Source organism: Lipophrys pholis, assembly GCF_963383615.2.
Source record: "Lipophrys pholis genome assembly, chromosome: 8".
Taxonomy (NCBI): domain Eukaryota; kingdom Metazoa; phylum Chordata; class Actinopteri; order Blenniiformes; family Blenniidae; genus Lipophrys; species Lipophrys pholis.
Genome location: NC_137630.1, coordinates 676275 through 690177, shown reverse-complemented (window position 1 = coordinate 690177; position 13903 = coordinate 676275). Strand labels below are relative to the sequence as shown.

General features: G+C 46.4%; 2 protein-coding genes and 1 long non-coding RNA gene across 4 annotated transcripts in view; 2 read left to right on the top strand and 1 right to left on the bottom strand.

The window, feature by feature from the left end:
• tpk2 (thiamin pyrophosphokinase 2) overlaps positions 1-8470 on the top strand; it is a gene marked incomplete at its 5' end in the record, with an annotated part of 86523 nt that extends 78053 nt beyond the window's left edge. The window contains 5 exons of the mRNA XM_080469694.1: positions 1171-1301; positions 3817-3935; positions 4387-4519; positions 5840-5936; positions 6084-8470. Coding sequence (XP_080325820.1) covers positions 1171-1301; positions 3817-3935; positions 4387-4519; positions 5840-5936; positions 6084-6130 — 527 coding nt within the window. The 3' untranslated portion in view covers positions 6131-8470. The remainder of the gene's footprint in view (positions 1-1170; positions 1302-3816; positions 3936-4386; positions 4520-5839; positions 5937-6083) is intronic.
• Positions 1-13903, top strand: part of tpx2 (TPX2 microtubule nucleation factor) — a 475192-nt gene that overhangs the window by 442554 nt on the left and 18735 nt on the right. The window contains exons 2-3 of one of the 2 annotated variants that reach the window (XM_080468896.1): positions 12186-12354; positions 12848-13013. In XM_080468896.1, the coding sequence (XP_080325022.1) occupies positions 12914-13013 (100 nt within the window). In that variant the 5' untranslated portion in view covers positions 12186-12354; positions 12848-12913. Of the gene's footprint in view, positions 1-12185; positions 12355-12847; positions 13014-13903 lie in introns of those variants that run through there. The other variant, XM_080468897.1, reaches the window with a different exon arrangement.
• LOC308113020 lies at positions 9615-12169 on the bottom strand. Its single transcript, XR_013935522.1, has 3 exons — positions 12131-12169; positions 11668-11726; positions 9615-11230 (listed from the first exon to the last, which is right to left on the bottom strand). It is a non-coding gene; the product is annotated as an uncharacterized lncRNA (long non-coding RNA).

The following is a 13903-nucleotide window of genomic DNA, read 5'->3' as shown; positions in this document are numbered from 1 at the left end:
TCGTTAAGAAGGTGACGGTGTCGTTAGGAGGTGACGGTGTCGTTAAGGAAGTAACCGTGTTGTTAAGGAGGTGACGGTGTCGCTAAGGAGGTGACGGTGTCGTTAAGGAAGTAACTGTGTCCTTAAGGAAGTGATGGTGTCGTTAACGAGGTGGCGGTGTCGTTAAGGAAGTAACCGTGTTGTTAAGGAGGTGACGGTGTCGTTAAGGAAGTAACCGTGTTGTTTAGGAGGTGACGGTGTCGTTAAGGAGGTGACGGTGTCGTTAAGGAAGTAACCGTGTCCTTATGGAAGTAACCGTGTTGTTAAGGAAGTGACGGTGTCGTTAAGGAGGTGACGGTGTCGTTAAGGAGGTGACGGTGTCGTTAAGGAAGTAACCGTGTCCTTAAGGAAGTGACGGTGTCGTTAAGGAGGTGGCGGTGTCGTTAAGAAGGTGACGGTGTCGTTAAGGAGGTGACGGTGTTGTTAAGGAGGTGACGGTGTCATTAAGGAGCTGACCGTGTCGTTAAGGAGGTGACGGTGTCGCTAAGGAGGTGACAGTGTCGTTAAGGAAGTAACCATGTTGTTAAAGAGGTGACGGTGTCGTTAAGGAGGTGACGGTGTCGTTAAGGAGGTGACCGTGTTGTTAAGGAGGTGACGGTGTCGCTAAGGGGGTGACGGTGTCGATAAGGTGACGGTGTCGTTAAGAAGGTGACGGTGTCGTTAGGAGGTGACGGTGTCCTTAAGGAGCTGACCGTGTCGTTAAGGAGCTGACCGTGTCGTTAAGGAGGTGACCGTGTCGTTAAGGAGGTGACGGTGTCGTTAAGGAGCTGACCGTGTCGTTAAGGAGGTGACGGTGTCGTTAAGGAGCTGACCGTGTCGTTAAGGAGGTGACTGTGTCGTTAAGGAGGTGACGGTGTCGTTAAGGAGGTGACGGTGTCGTTAAGGAGCTGACGGTGTCGTTAAGGAGCTGACCGTGTCGTTAAGGAGGTGACTGTGTCGTTAAGGAGCTGACGGTGTCGCTAAGGAGGTGACGGTGTCGTTAAGGAGCTGACGGTGTCGCTAAGGAGGTGACGGTGTCGTTAAGGAGCTGACCGTGTCGTTAAGGAGTTGACGGTGTCGTTAAGGAACTGACCGTGTTTGTAAGGAGGTGACGGTGTCGTTAAGGAGCTGACCATGTCGTTAACGCCACAGGTCTGTTCGGGGTGAAGCGCTATGGCGTTCATGTCAACGGTTACACTGTGGGTGACGGAGGCGAGGTCAACATGTGGCTGGCTCGTCGCTCCATCACCAAGCAGACGTACCCCGGGCTGCTGGACAACGTGGTGAGCTACACTCACCTTCATCACTTCCTACTTCAACAACTCCATCACCTCCTACATTACATCACCACCTCCATCACCTCCTACATCACTTCCTACTTCAACAACTCCATCACCTCCTACATTACATCACCACCTCCATCACCTCCTACTTCAACTACTCCATCAACACCTCCAGCACATCACCACCTACATCACTTCCTCCTTCAACACCTTCATCACCTCCATCACATCATCATCTCCCATCTCCTCCTTCGTCAACACCTCCATCACCTCCTCCTTCAACACCTCCATCACTTCCTCATTCAACACCTCCATCACCTCCTCCTTCAACACCTCCATCACTTCCACATTCAACACCTCCATCACCTCCTCCTTCAACATCTGTTGAACACTAGAGCTGTTTGCTTTAATATTATTATTATCATTATTGTTGATTTTACATGAGGCTGTAATAAACTCTTCTCTACAGTAAAGTATGAAATGTACTAATGTATACATGTATTCTCTCTAAAGACAACTTGAGGTTAGTATCAGGACAGAAAAGGAAGCAGTACAAAGTATTTTAGTTCCATGTGGACAATGTGGGGGTCTGCGTGACGTCATCATCTCATAATAAACTACTTCTATCTTTAGAACCTCAGAATGACTTTATTAATCCCTGGGGAAACTCTTGAGCAAGGCAGCAGCAACACAATGTTTCCAGCTCTAACGCAGCTCCAACCATTGGGACTATTTTCAGGGAGTTTAGTGTGGAGTAGGACGCAGCTTCACGAGGTGTGAATCGCCTGCTGACAGCCTGGAGGAGCTGCTGCTCATTGTTCTGATGTCAGAGCTGTTCTCCTCCCAGAGCTGGAGGCTGAAAACACTGAGGTCTGGCTGCAGAGCGCCGCCCTGCTGGACTACGGCTTTGTTGCTGCGTTGCTTTGCTAACATCCACGTTGCTGTGTTGCTTTACAAACATCCACGTTGCTGTGTTGCTTTGCTAATATCCACGTTGCTGCGTTGCTTTGCTAACATCCACGTTGCTGCGTTGCTTTGCTAATATCCACGTTGCTGCGTTGCTTTGAAAACATCCGCGTTGCTGTGTTGCTTTGAAAACATCCGCGTTGCTACGTTGCTTTGAAAACATCTGCGTGTGTTGCTTTGAAAACATCTGCGTTGCTGTGTTGCTTTGCTAACATCCACGTTGCTGCGTTGCTTTGCTAACATCCACGTTGCTGTGTTGCTTTGCTAATATCCATGTGGCTGTGTTGCTTTGCTAACATCCACATTGCTGTGTTGCTTTGCTAACATCCACGTTGCTTTGCTAACATCCTCGTTGCTGTGTTGCTTTACAAACATCCACGTTGCTGCGTTGCTTTGCTAACATCCACGTTGCTGCGTTGCTTTGCTAATATCCACGTTGCTGCGTTGCTTTGAAAACATCCGCGTTGCTGTGTTGCTTTGAAAACATCCGCGTTGCTACGTTGCTTTGAAAACATCTGCGTGTGTTGCTTTGAAAACATCTGCGTTGCTGTGTTGCTTTGCTAACATCCACGTTGCTGCGTTGCTTTGCTAACATCCACGTTGCTGTGTTGCTTTGCTAATATCCATGTGGCTGCGTTGCTTTGAAAACATCCATGTTGCTGTGTTGCTTTGGTAACATCCACGTTGCTTTGCTAACATCCACGTTGCTGTGTTGCTTTACAAACATCCACGTTGCTGTGTTGCTTTGCTAACATCCACGTTGCTGCGTTGCTTTGAAAACATCCGCGTTGCTGTGTTGCTTTGAAAACATCCGCGTTGCTACGTTGCTTTGAAAACATCTGCGTGTGTTGCTTTGAAAACATCTGCGTTGCTGTGTTGCTTTGCTAACATCCACGTTGCTGCGTTGCTTTGCTAACATCCACGTTGCTGTGTTGCTTTGCTAATATCCATGTGGCTGCGTTGCTTTGAAAACATCCACGTTGCTGTGTTGCTTTGCTAACATCCACGTTGCTTTGCTAACATCCACGTTGCTGCATTGCTTTGCTAACATCCACGTTGCTGCGTTGCTTTGCTAACATCCACGTTGCTGTGTTGCTTTGTGGTGTTGTGAGACTAAAATCCCTCCAATCAGCAACATGTTGCCATGAAAAGTTGGATAGCACAGTGCTACTTCCCTAGCCTGCTCGCTGGCTGCAAACTGTGGACTGGATTTCCTGCCTCATTCCTCCTGGTCTCATTGAGACCCGCCTCCCTTCAGGAAATCCAGTCCACAGTTTGCAGCCAGCGAGCAGAGCAGCAGCAGGGAAACACTGGGGATCATTTCAGCACCATGAAGCAGACCAGGACCATGGATCAGACCAGGATCATGGATCAGACCAGGATCATAGATCAGGAACCTCTGATCAGTGAGTTACATTGGTATCAGAACCCGATCCTGAGACTGGATCAGATTGGCCCCATTCCTACCTCCATCACATCACTACCTCCATCTCATCACCCCACACAGCTTGTATATGTTGAATTCCGGTGGAGCTGACTCTGTGTCCAGGCTGCAGGTGGTGTAGCTGCTGGTGTCGGGATCAGACACACTCTGGTGAAAGAGTGTTGGGAGGAGGCCAGTATCCCAGCATGCATTGCAGAGCGAGCTCGAGCCGTTTCCACAGTGAGGTGAGTTCCATCTCTTGAAAGTCTCCAACATCAACTTCTTCACTGCTTCACCTGCTGCTTCATACCGTTTCACTGATCAATGTCTAATCAGTGTCTGATCAGTGATCAATATCCTCAGCTACACCCACCATCTGATCAGTGATCAATATCCTCAGCTACACCTACCATCTGATCAGTGATCAATATCCTCAGCTACACCTACCATCTGATCAGTGATCAATATCCTCAGCTACACCTACCATCTGATCAGTGATCAATATCCTCAGCTACACCTACCATCTGATCAGTGATCAATATCCTCAGCTACACCTACCATCTGATCAGTGATCAATATCCTCAGCTACACCTACCATCTGATCAGTGATCAATATCCTCAGCTACACCTACCATCTGATCAGTGATCAATATCCTCAGCTACACCTACCATCTGATCAGTGATCAATATCCTCAGCTACACCTACCACGACGAGGACGGAGTGTTTCCAGAGAGCCAGTTTGTTTTTGACCTGCAGCTTCCGCTGGACTTCAGACCGTCGGTGGGAGACGGAGAAGTTCAGGAGTTCTACCTGCTCCCAGTCAGCCAGGTGACTGAACACACACTGAACACTGAACACATAACACACACTGAACACATACTGAACACTAAAAAAACACTGAACACGTACTGAACACATACTGAACACTGAAAACACACTGAACACGTACTGAACACACATTGAACACTGAAAACACACTGAACACGTACTGAACACATAACACACACTGAACACATACTGAACACTGAAAACACACTGAACACGTACTGAACACTGAACACACACTGAAAAAACACTGAACACGTACTGAACACTGAACACACACTGAAAAAACACTGAACACGTACTGAACACTGAACACATACTGAACACTGAAAACACACTGAACACGTACTGAACACGTACTGAACACTGAAAACACACTGAACACGTACTGAACACTGAAAACATAACACACACTGAACACATACTGAACACTGAAAACACACTGAACACGTACTGAACACTGAACACATACTGAACACTGAAAAAACACTGAACACGTACTGAACACTGAAAACACACTGAACACATACTGAACACGTACTGAACACACACTGAACACATACTGAACACATAACACACACTGAACACATACTGAACACTGAACACACAAAGAACACACATTGAACACTGAACACACAAAGAACACATACGGAACACACAAAGAACACATACTGGACACTGACAACACATTGAACACATACTGAACACACCCTGAATACTAAACACACACTGGAAACTGAACACACACTGAACACTTAACACACACTGAACGCATACGGAACACACACTGAACAAACACTGAATACACACTGAACACACCGTGAAAACACATTGAACACACACTGAACATACCCTGAACACACACTGGACACACACTGGACACACACTGAACACATACTGAACACTAAACACACATTCAACACTGAACGCTAAACATACACTGAAAACACATTGAACACTGAACAGTCAAAGAACACATACTGGACCCATACTGAACGCTGAGCATACACTGTGTGTGTGTGTGTGTGTGTGTGTGTGTGTGTGTGTGTGTGTGTGTGTGTGTGTGTGTGTGTGTGTGTGTGTGTGTGTGTGTGTGTGTGTGTGTGTGTGTGTGTGTGTGTGTGTGTGTGTGTGTGAATGAAACAAAAATTCTGTCATGATTGTCCATTTTTCGTGTGTACGGTGATTGATCTGGATCACCATGATTGATCTGGATCACCATGATTGATCTGGATCACCATGATTGATCTGGATCGAAGTGATTGATCTGGATCACCATGATTGATCATGATGTGAGGTCAGTTGTTCCTTCTGATGTTTCAGGTCAAAGAGCTGCTGGTCACTGACGACTTCAAACCAAACTCTGCCATGGTGGTTCTGGACTTCCTGATCAGACACGCCTTCATTGATCCTGACGCAGGTCTGGGACCCACTGTGATTGCTTGGTTGCTTGGTTGCTTGGTTGGTTGCTTGGTTGCTTGCTTGGTTGCTTGGTTGCAAAACGTCCACAGGTCAAGCCGAGCCCGAGGTCTTATTTAAGAAGACTGTTGACATCTTTCATTTTCAGAGCCGAGCTACCAGGAGTTTGTGGCGGGACTCCATCAAACTTTATAGAGCTGAAGACTGACTGGAGTCAGGGCTCCACAGCTGAGGACATCAGGGCTCCACAGCTGAGGACATCAGGGCTCCACAGCTGAGAACATCAGGGCTCCACAGCTGAGGACATCAGGGCTCCACAGCTGAGAACATCAGGGCTCCACAGCTGAGAACATCAGGGCTCCACAGCTCCAACAAGAAGAACGTTCTCCACTCCGGGGTCCTGCTGAACAACATGCATCGGTGATGCACCTGAACACACCCCCCCCTGCATTAAAAGCAGAGCAACATGGCGGCCGGGACACAGACGTTCTCTTTAGTTCCTGGAACAGTTCATTGAATGTCTCTGAAAACATTTCAAACCAGATGAAAAGGGTGTTTTGCATCGTGTATTTGGTTGACCAAATTAACTATTACTACTGAAGTGAAAACGCTGCTTCACAGTCGTGTGCCTTCTGTGAGGGGGCGTGGCCTGTTGTGAGAGGGCGTGGCCTGTTGTGAGAGGGCGTGGTCTGCTGTGAGGGGGTATGGCTGCAAGTACGACAACTTCTTCAAGTATGAACTCTCCTGCTGAGCAAGCATTTTTTTCAGTAGCTGGCTGACGTCCCAGCCCAACTTTCTTCTTGTTATTCTGGGAGTCTGCAGGAACATCAGACCTCCACTGCTCCACCCCCCCCCGAACAAGGCCCTGGACCCCCACCACGACGCCCTGAACAAGGCCCTGGACCCCCACCACGACGCCCTGAACAAGGCCCTGGACCCCTACCACGACGCCCTAAACAAGGCCCTGGACCCCCACCACGACACCCTAAACAAGGCCCTGGACCGCCACCACGACGCCCTGAACAAGGCCCTGGACCCCCACCACGACACCCTAAACAAGGCCCTGGACCGCCACCACGACGCCCCGAACAAGGCCCTGGACCCCCACCACGACGCCCTGAACAAGGCCCTGGACCCCCACCACGACCCCCACCACGACGCCCTGAACAAGGCCCTGGAGCCCCACCACGACCCCCCGAACAAGGCCCTGGACCCCCACCACGACGCCCCGAACAAGGCCCTGGAGCCCCACCACGACGCCCCGAACAAGGCCCTGGAGCCCCACCACGACCCCCCGAACAAGGCCCTGGACCCCCACCACGACGCCCTGAACAAGGCCCTGGACCCCCACCACGACGCCCTGAACAAGGCCCTGGACCCCCACCACGACGCCCTGAACAAGGCCCTGGACCCCCACCATGACGCCCTGAACAAGGCCCTGGACCCCATATACCATAGACACATATACACTAGACCATAGACACATATACACTAGACCATAGACACATACTCTACAGACCATAGACATATATACACTAGACCATAGACACATACTCTACAGACCATAGACATATATACACTAGACCATAGACATATACACTAGAGCCTCATGTCTGGCAGGAACATACGTCAGTGCGTCCGCCATCTTGGGAGGGGCATTTGTCAGGACTTCAGTAACGATACCGCATCACTGTTCTGCTTTTGGTTGTACAAACAGAGACAATGAGGACAATGGACAGCGTGGGATTACCTTCCACAGGGAGGACAAACATATTTATTGTTGTTGTCGTTGTGTTTAGCTCAGATAACATTAACTTGGGACATAGATGAGCTGGAGCCGTGGTTCTCTCTAGTCCCTGGCTGAAGCTCGCCCTCAAACAACAACAACAATATCAAGGTCTATTGGGTTCATCTGACGGAGGCTATTTTAGTTACAGTGTGGAGAAGATTACATTTCAAAAGAAATGAGTGTCTCAGAACCAGTCAGTGTTCTGTTCCCCGCCTGTTCTAGCAGGAGAACCTCAGCCTGATCCCAGTAGGAAGTTCTGTCTGGCTGTGAGCAACATGTCCATCTGGTCCTCACTAGGACCTCTCCTATCACTGCCCACATGTCCTGATGCTCTGACAGCCAGACTCAGTGAAGCCATGGCCGAGGTGGAGAGTCTGAGAAGAGAGGAGAGGAATGAAGAGATGGAGAACGGAGGGCAAAGAGCACAGTGGGGGGTCTTCTGGAGGAACTGAGAGGGAAACATCTAATAACTGAAGAGCTGGAAGAGAATATGTCATATAATATGGAATAATAGATAAATGTGTCACAATAAATAAATATGTAATAGGTAAATATCTAACTAGTATTTTCCATGTAATATTAAAGGTAACTATGTAAAAATAAATGAAGTATAATAGGTAAATATGTTATTGTGTGTAAATATGTTATAAAAAATCTAAATTTGTTCCACAAAAAAGTAATACCTTTATAATGTACATGTTCATTGTACATAAATGTCCCATTGTGTGTAAATAAAGACTTTCCATATTGTTGTCATGGCTCCATCATGTTGCTCTAAAAGGAGAGGACAGCGTCCCAATGTCCCGTCTGCAAACTGCTTCCATGTCCTCTCTAGACTTTCTATTAGTATGCTACATTAAATAAATCAATCAATAAATAAATAAATGAAATAATTCTTAATTAAATAAATTAAAAATGAAAGCAATGATTCTTCACAGTCATGTAAATGTATATTTGCCTGGTTTTCTTCAGAAAACACATGGCGGTCACATAGACTAGTTTAGGCTGACGGGTCAGACTTGCCCCTCTCAAGATGGCGGCAGAGCGGTGGGCGGAGACAGGCTGCGCGGCGTCTAGTGTATGGCCGTTTTCCAATTCTGAGAGCGCCAGTGTGACTCGCCTACGTCACGAGTAACTACCTGCAAGGCGTCCTCGGAAGTGCGGAAATGCAAATTTACGAGGACGCATTGGCGTTAAAGGAGAATTGGAACACGAGTACTTGATGACGCGGTGGCTGTCATGGCTGGATGAAGGACCCTGAAGCTGAGGAGGAGGAGGAGGAGGAGGAGGAGGAGGAAGAGGAGGAGGAAGAGGAGGAACAAGTTGCCTCTCTAGTTCAGCAGGAAGGTGATTTGTACCTGATATTTGATATGATGATCTAAACTTTAGAACATTATTGTAAAATAGTTCCATTTCTGTCACATACATGCTGTGTATATTACAGTGTATTGTACCGTGTATAGTACAATGTACAGTACTGTGTATAGTACAATGTACAGTACTGTGTAAAGTACAGTGTATAGTTCTGTGTATAGGACAGTGTTACTATTACTTCTACCTCCTATGAGCCTTTATTTTACTCTTCCTCTCCTTGAACAATGAAAGCAGCTGATCAGAAATGTTCTACTACTACAAACAAGTATTTTACTGTTTTACTGAAGATCCCTGATGTTTATTAAATTAAGTAACCAGCTTTTCACATTCCTGCTGCTTGTTGTCATTAATATGTACTCTATTACATTTGTCTAATATCCATCCTACAGTTAATCACTCCAATCATTAGCTGTAATTTATCTTTAGAATAAATACATAAATGGCTTATACTGTGTGAGAGTAAATACATAAATACACACATGGCTTATACTGTCGAGTAAAGAAAGATATCAAGCAGAAGATAAAGGAAACTTTATTTAATAAACTTCAGCAGAACCTACAACAGTAAAAACACAAGTTAGAAACATTATGTATATAGAATAATGACTGTTTTTTGAAATTCTAAAGTTCTTTCTAACCTCATATATTATAGAGTATTTTTTAACCACAGGGAAGATTCTACCTTGCTGACATGTTTCAGCTTCATCTGGAGTCTTCCTCAGAGGGTCATCTGGCCGGTCACCTGATAAAGACCAACACCTCATCACAACCAGATGACGCTCTGAGGAAGACTACAGATGAAGCTGAAACATGTCAGCAAGGTAGAAACTTTCCTGTGGTTAAAAAATACTCTATAATATATGAGGTTTATTGACATGTACATTGACAACTGGGGATCTGTGCAGGATGCTCTTGTCCTGCACAGATCCTCCATGTACCAGCAAGTACTGGTACCAGCTGGGTACTTTCTGCTGGGTGACACAGGAAGAACTGTATTTACCAGGTACTTTCTGCTGGGTGATGGAGGAAGTACTGTATCTACCAAGTACTTTCTGCTGGGTGACAGAGTAAGTACTGTATCTACCAGGTACTTTCTGCTGGGTGACAGAGGAAGTACTGTATCCACCAGGTACTTTCTGATGGGTGACAGAGGAAGTACTGTATCCACCAGGTACTTTCTGATGGGTGACAGAGGAAGTACTGTATCCACCAGGTACTTTCTGCTGGGTGACAGAGGAAGTACTGTATCCACCAGGTACTTTCTGCTGGGTGATGGAGGAAGTACTGTATCTACCAAGTACTTTCTGCTGGGTGACAGAGTAAGTACTGTATCTACCAGGTACTTTCTGCTGGGTGACAGAGGAAGAACTGTATCTACCAGGTACTTTCTGATGGGTGACAGAGGAAGTACTGTATCTACCAGGTACCTTCTGCTGGGTGACAGAGTAAGTACTGTATCTACCAGGTACTTTCTGCTGGGTGATGGAGGAAGTACTGTATCCACCAGGTACTTTCTGCTGGGTGACAGAGGAAGTACTGTATCCACCAAATACTTTCTGATGGGGGACAGAGGAAGTACTATATCCATGCCTGCAGTACACAGTTGTTATTATATCACTGTACTGGCAACCTGCTTTATCTCAATAATCACAATCATGAACACGAAGGAAATAATAACTTCTGATTCATGATTACATCAAAATATATCAAATGTTTTCCATGTGAATTTTAACTGACAGGCAGGATGAAACCCAACAGAACCAGGTCAAACCTGCTGGTGCTCCGTCTTTCTGAGAGCCTGGAGAGACGTCCTCTGGTTGCTGTCTGAGTGTGGCAGAGGGTGACATCATGGAGGTGGAGGAGGAGGAAGGTCCAGGGAGAGGGGGAAGGTCTAGGGAGGAGGAGGAAGGTCTAGGGAGGAGGAGGAAGGTCTAGGGAGGTGGAGGAAGGTCCAGGGAGGAGGAGGAAGATCCAGGGAGGAGGAGGAAGGTCCAGGGAGGAGGAGGAAGGTCCAGGGATGATGGTGGAGACGACCAGGTGACAGTGAGGACGCCCAGAGGGACCTGGCAGGAAGTGATGTGCTAGCGAGACTCACTGTCCAACTCCCTGCTGCTGAAGAACGACCTGCAGACCTCAGAGAGCAGAACCACATCTAGACAGGAAGCTCTCCTCATGGAGTCATGTTCTCTAGTCATGTTCTCTAGTCATGTTCTCTACTCATGTTCTCTAGACATGTTCTCTAGACATGTTCTCTAGACATGTTCTCTACTCATGTTCTCTAGACATGTGTAAATATATGGAGATAGATGACTAAAGACAGCGAGATCAACAGACTGTAAATGATTGTTTATGACTGTAAAATATAGAACTTAACATTGTTCTGTGTTATTTGATAAACAATGTAATGCTGCTTTAAAGAAGAAAATGACTCGGGTGAATTTCAACAACTATGAGGTCTATGAGGAGAACATAGAACAAAAAGAAAGACACACTACCAGTTCAGTAAGTTATTAACTGTATGAATAAAATATATACATGTAATAATTCAAGCATTAAAAACAATCCTCACTCCTCATCTGGAGGAGTTCCTCTTCTCCTCTGGACCAGGCTTCAGGTTCCTCAGGAGTCCTGGATTACAATAGTGCATGATGTTAGTTTGAATCCACAGCATCCTCCAGTAGAACCAGTAGAACCTCCAGTAGAACCAGTAGAACCTCCAGTAGAACGGGTAGAACACTATAGTGTAATTGAGACAAAACACTATGGCCAGTAGAACCTTCACCTCTCAGTCAAGTTAAATAGTTTTAAACAGGATCTTTCCCCTCAGCAGCAAATATAAATGTACATGAACACTGTTAGATTTACACTAGAACATTTAGATCTCATGAAAACCTCAGAACAAATGTTTAAGTTAGCATGTTCTTGAAATATCAACCTCATAACAACATTTTAAAAACTATATACTGGCCTAAAATACTCTTAAAACTGCACTCTGTTGAACAATGACGCTAATATTTCAGAGTTTTACTCACCACTGTGTGTTTCCTCCTCCGGCTTCTCCTGCCAAATGCATTCTGGGTAAAATAGCGTGATGAGCCAATGAGCAGTGACCTGCTCGCTGATTGGCTGATTCAAAGAGCGGACCGTTCAAAAGCCAACTTAACGTCCGCGCGCTCAAGACGCTCGGTGTGTTGTTCGCGAGCTGTTGTTACCGTGTCGGCCAGGCTGTTGTTCTCCGTGGAAGCAGACGCTGTGGGTGAGCTTGTGGCTTCTATTTTCTTCATTTTGCGCGAACAAGAACCTCTGTCCTCCCGGAGTTTACACAACTCGTAGGTTAGTAGCCGCTAGCGGCTAGTAGCATGTAGCCGCGGCTGGTTTGTTTCTTCACGGCTCAGTTAGCTTCTTCTAACGAAGCGTTACGGAGGGTAAAGTGTTGGTTTGTTTGGTTGTTACACGCAGAGTAAAGTTGTTTGTTTGGTTGTTACACGCAGAGTAAAGTTGTTTGTTTGGTTGTTACACGCAGAGTAAAGTTGTTTGTTTGGTTGTTACACGCAGAGTAAAGTTTGTTTGGTTGTTACACGCAGAGTAAAGTTGTTTGTTTGGTTGTTACGCAGAGTCAAGTTTGTTTGTTTGTTTGTTACACGCAGAGTAAAGTTTGTTTGTTTGTTACACGCAGAGTAAAGTTTGTTTGTTTCTTTGTTTGTTCCACGCAGAGTAAAGTTGTTTGTTTGTTTGTTTGTTCCACGCAGAGTGTGGCACCAGGCGGTGACGTTACCAGCTGCTCTGTTCAGGTGGTTCCTGAACGACGTCTGAAAATGGCTGAAAGTGACTCGGAGCGGTACGAATTTGACGCCCCGTCACACGTTGTGAACTTCGAGGAACTTCTGGATTTAGGCTGCGATGACCAGTGGTTCGGTAAGCCCCCTCCCCTCCCCGCCACCAACAACCAGTTCACGTCTTCTCACCAGCGGTTTACGGGGCTCAGTGAAATGTGCCTGAACGGAGCGGTGAAGCCCCCCAGGCCTGCTGTGGTTCCTCCATTCTGATGGATGCGGGATGGGGACCTGCAGATGTGTGACGTGGAAACAGTCGTCCAGGCCTTAGGAATCCTCTGTTGACGTAACCACTTTGTTTTCTTTTCTTAGCAGCCGCAACTTCCACAGTTCTTTCCATATTTTTGGGAGAAGCTGTGATGCAGAAATACTTTACATATGTTGAGCTCTATAGTTCCATTTTTTGTGCATACACAACTGAACAGACAGACAGCACCCCCTTGAACACCTGGTACACCCAATGAAAACCACAGCCAGTTATATTAGATATGGTAAGTGAATACAAAAAAGAATGGACAGTATTATGTGCCTCTGACGGTGTTTTAAAGATTATAGCCCAATACGTTGCCTGGGCAGGACCCGTCCAGAACATGTGGGGTAGGTTAGCAGGTGAATAATGACATTTATGTTTGGGTATATTCGAGCTAGTTTTGTTTTCGATAAGTGGACCTGGTGTAAAACTGAGTTGTATGATGTTAAGCTTTGCACATGAAGAGCTATCCTTCATTCACTGGAATGCAGAATGCCAGGATCCCTCCATGTCCTCCCTGAGCTCAGTTTCCCAGCCACTCCTCATCTTCATAAGAGACGAAGTATTGAGGGACGCTATATGGTCATTTATTCTCCAAATGAGGCTTTTGGAGTTAGAAGGGATTTTTAACATATCGTCGACACCCGGTGTTGAAATTAGGGTCCTGACACTGAAGAAGGTGCCGGATTTGAAAGTACCTTAATAAACTGGACTTTAAAGAC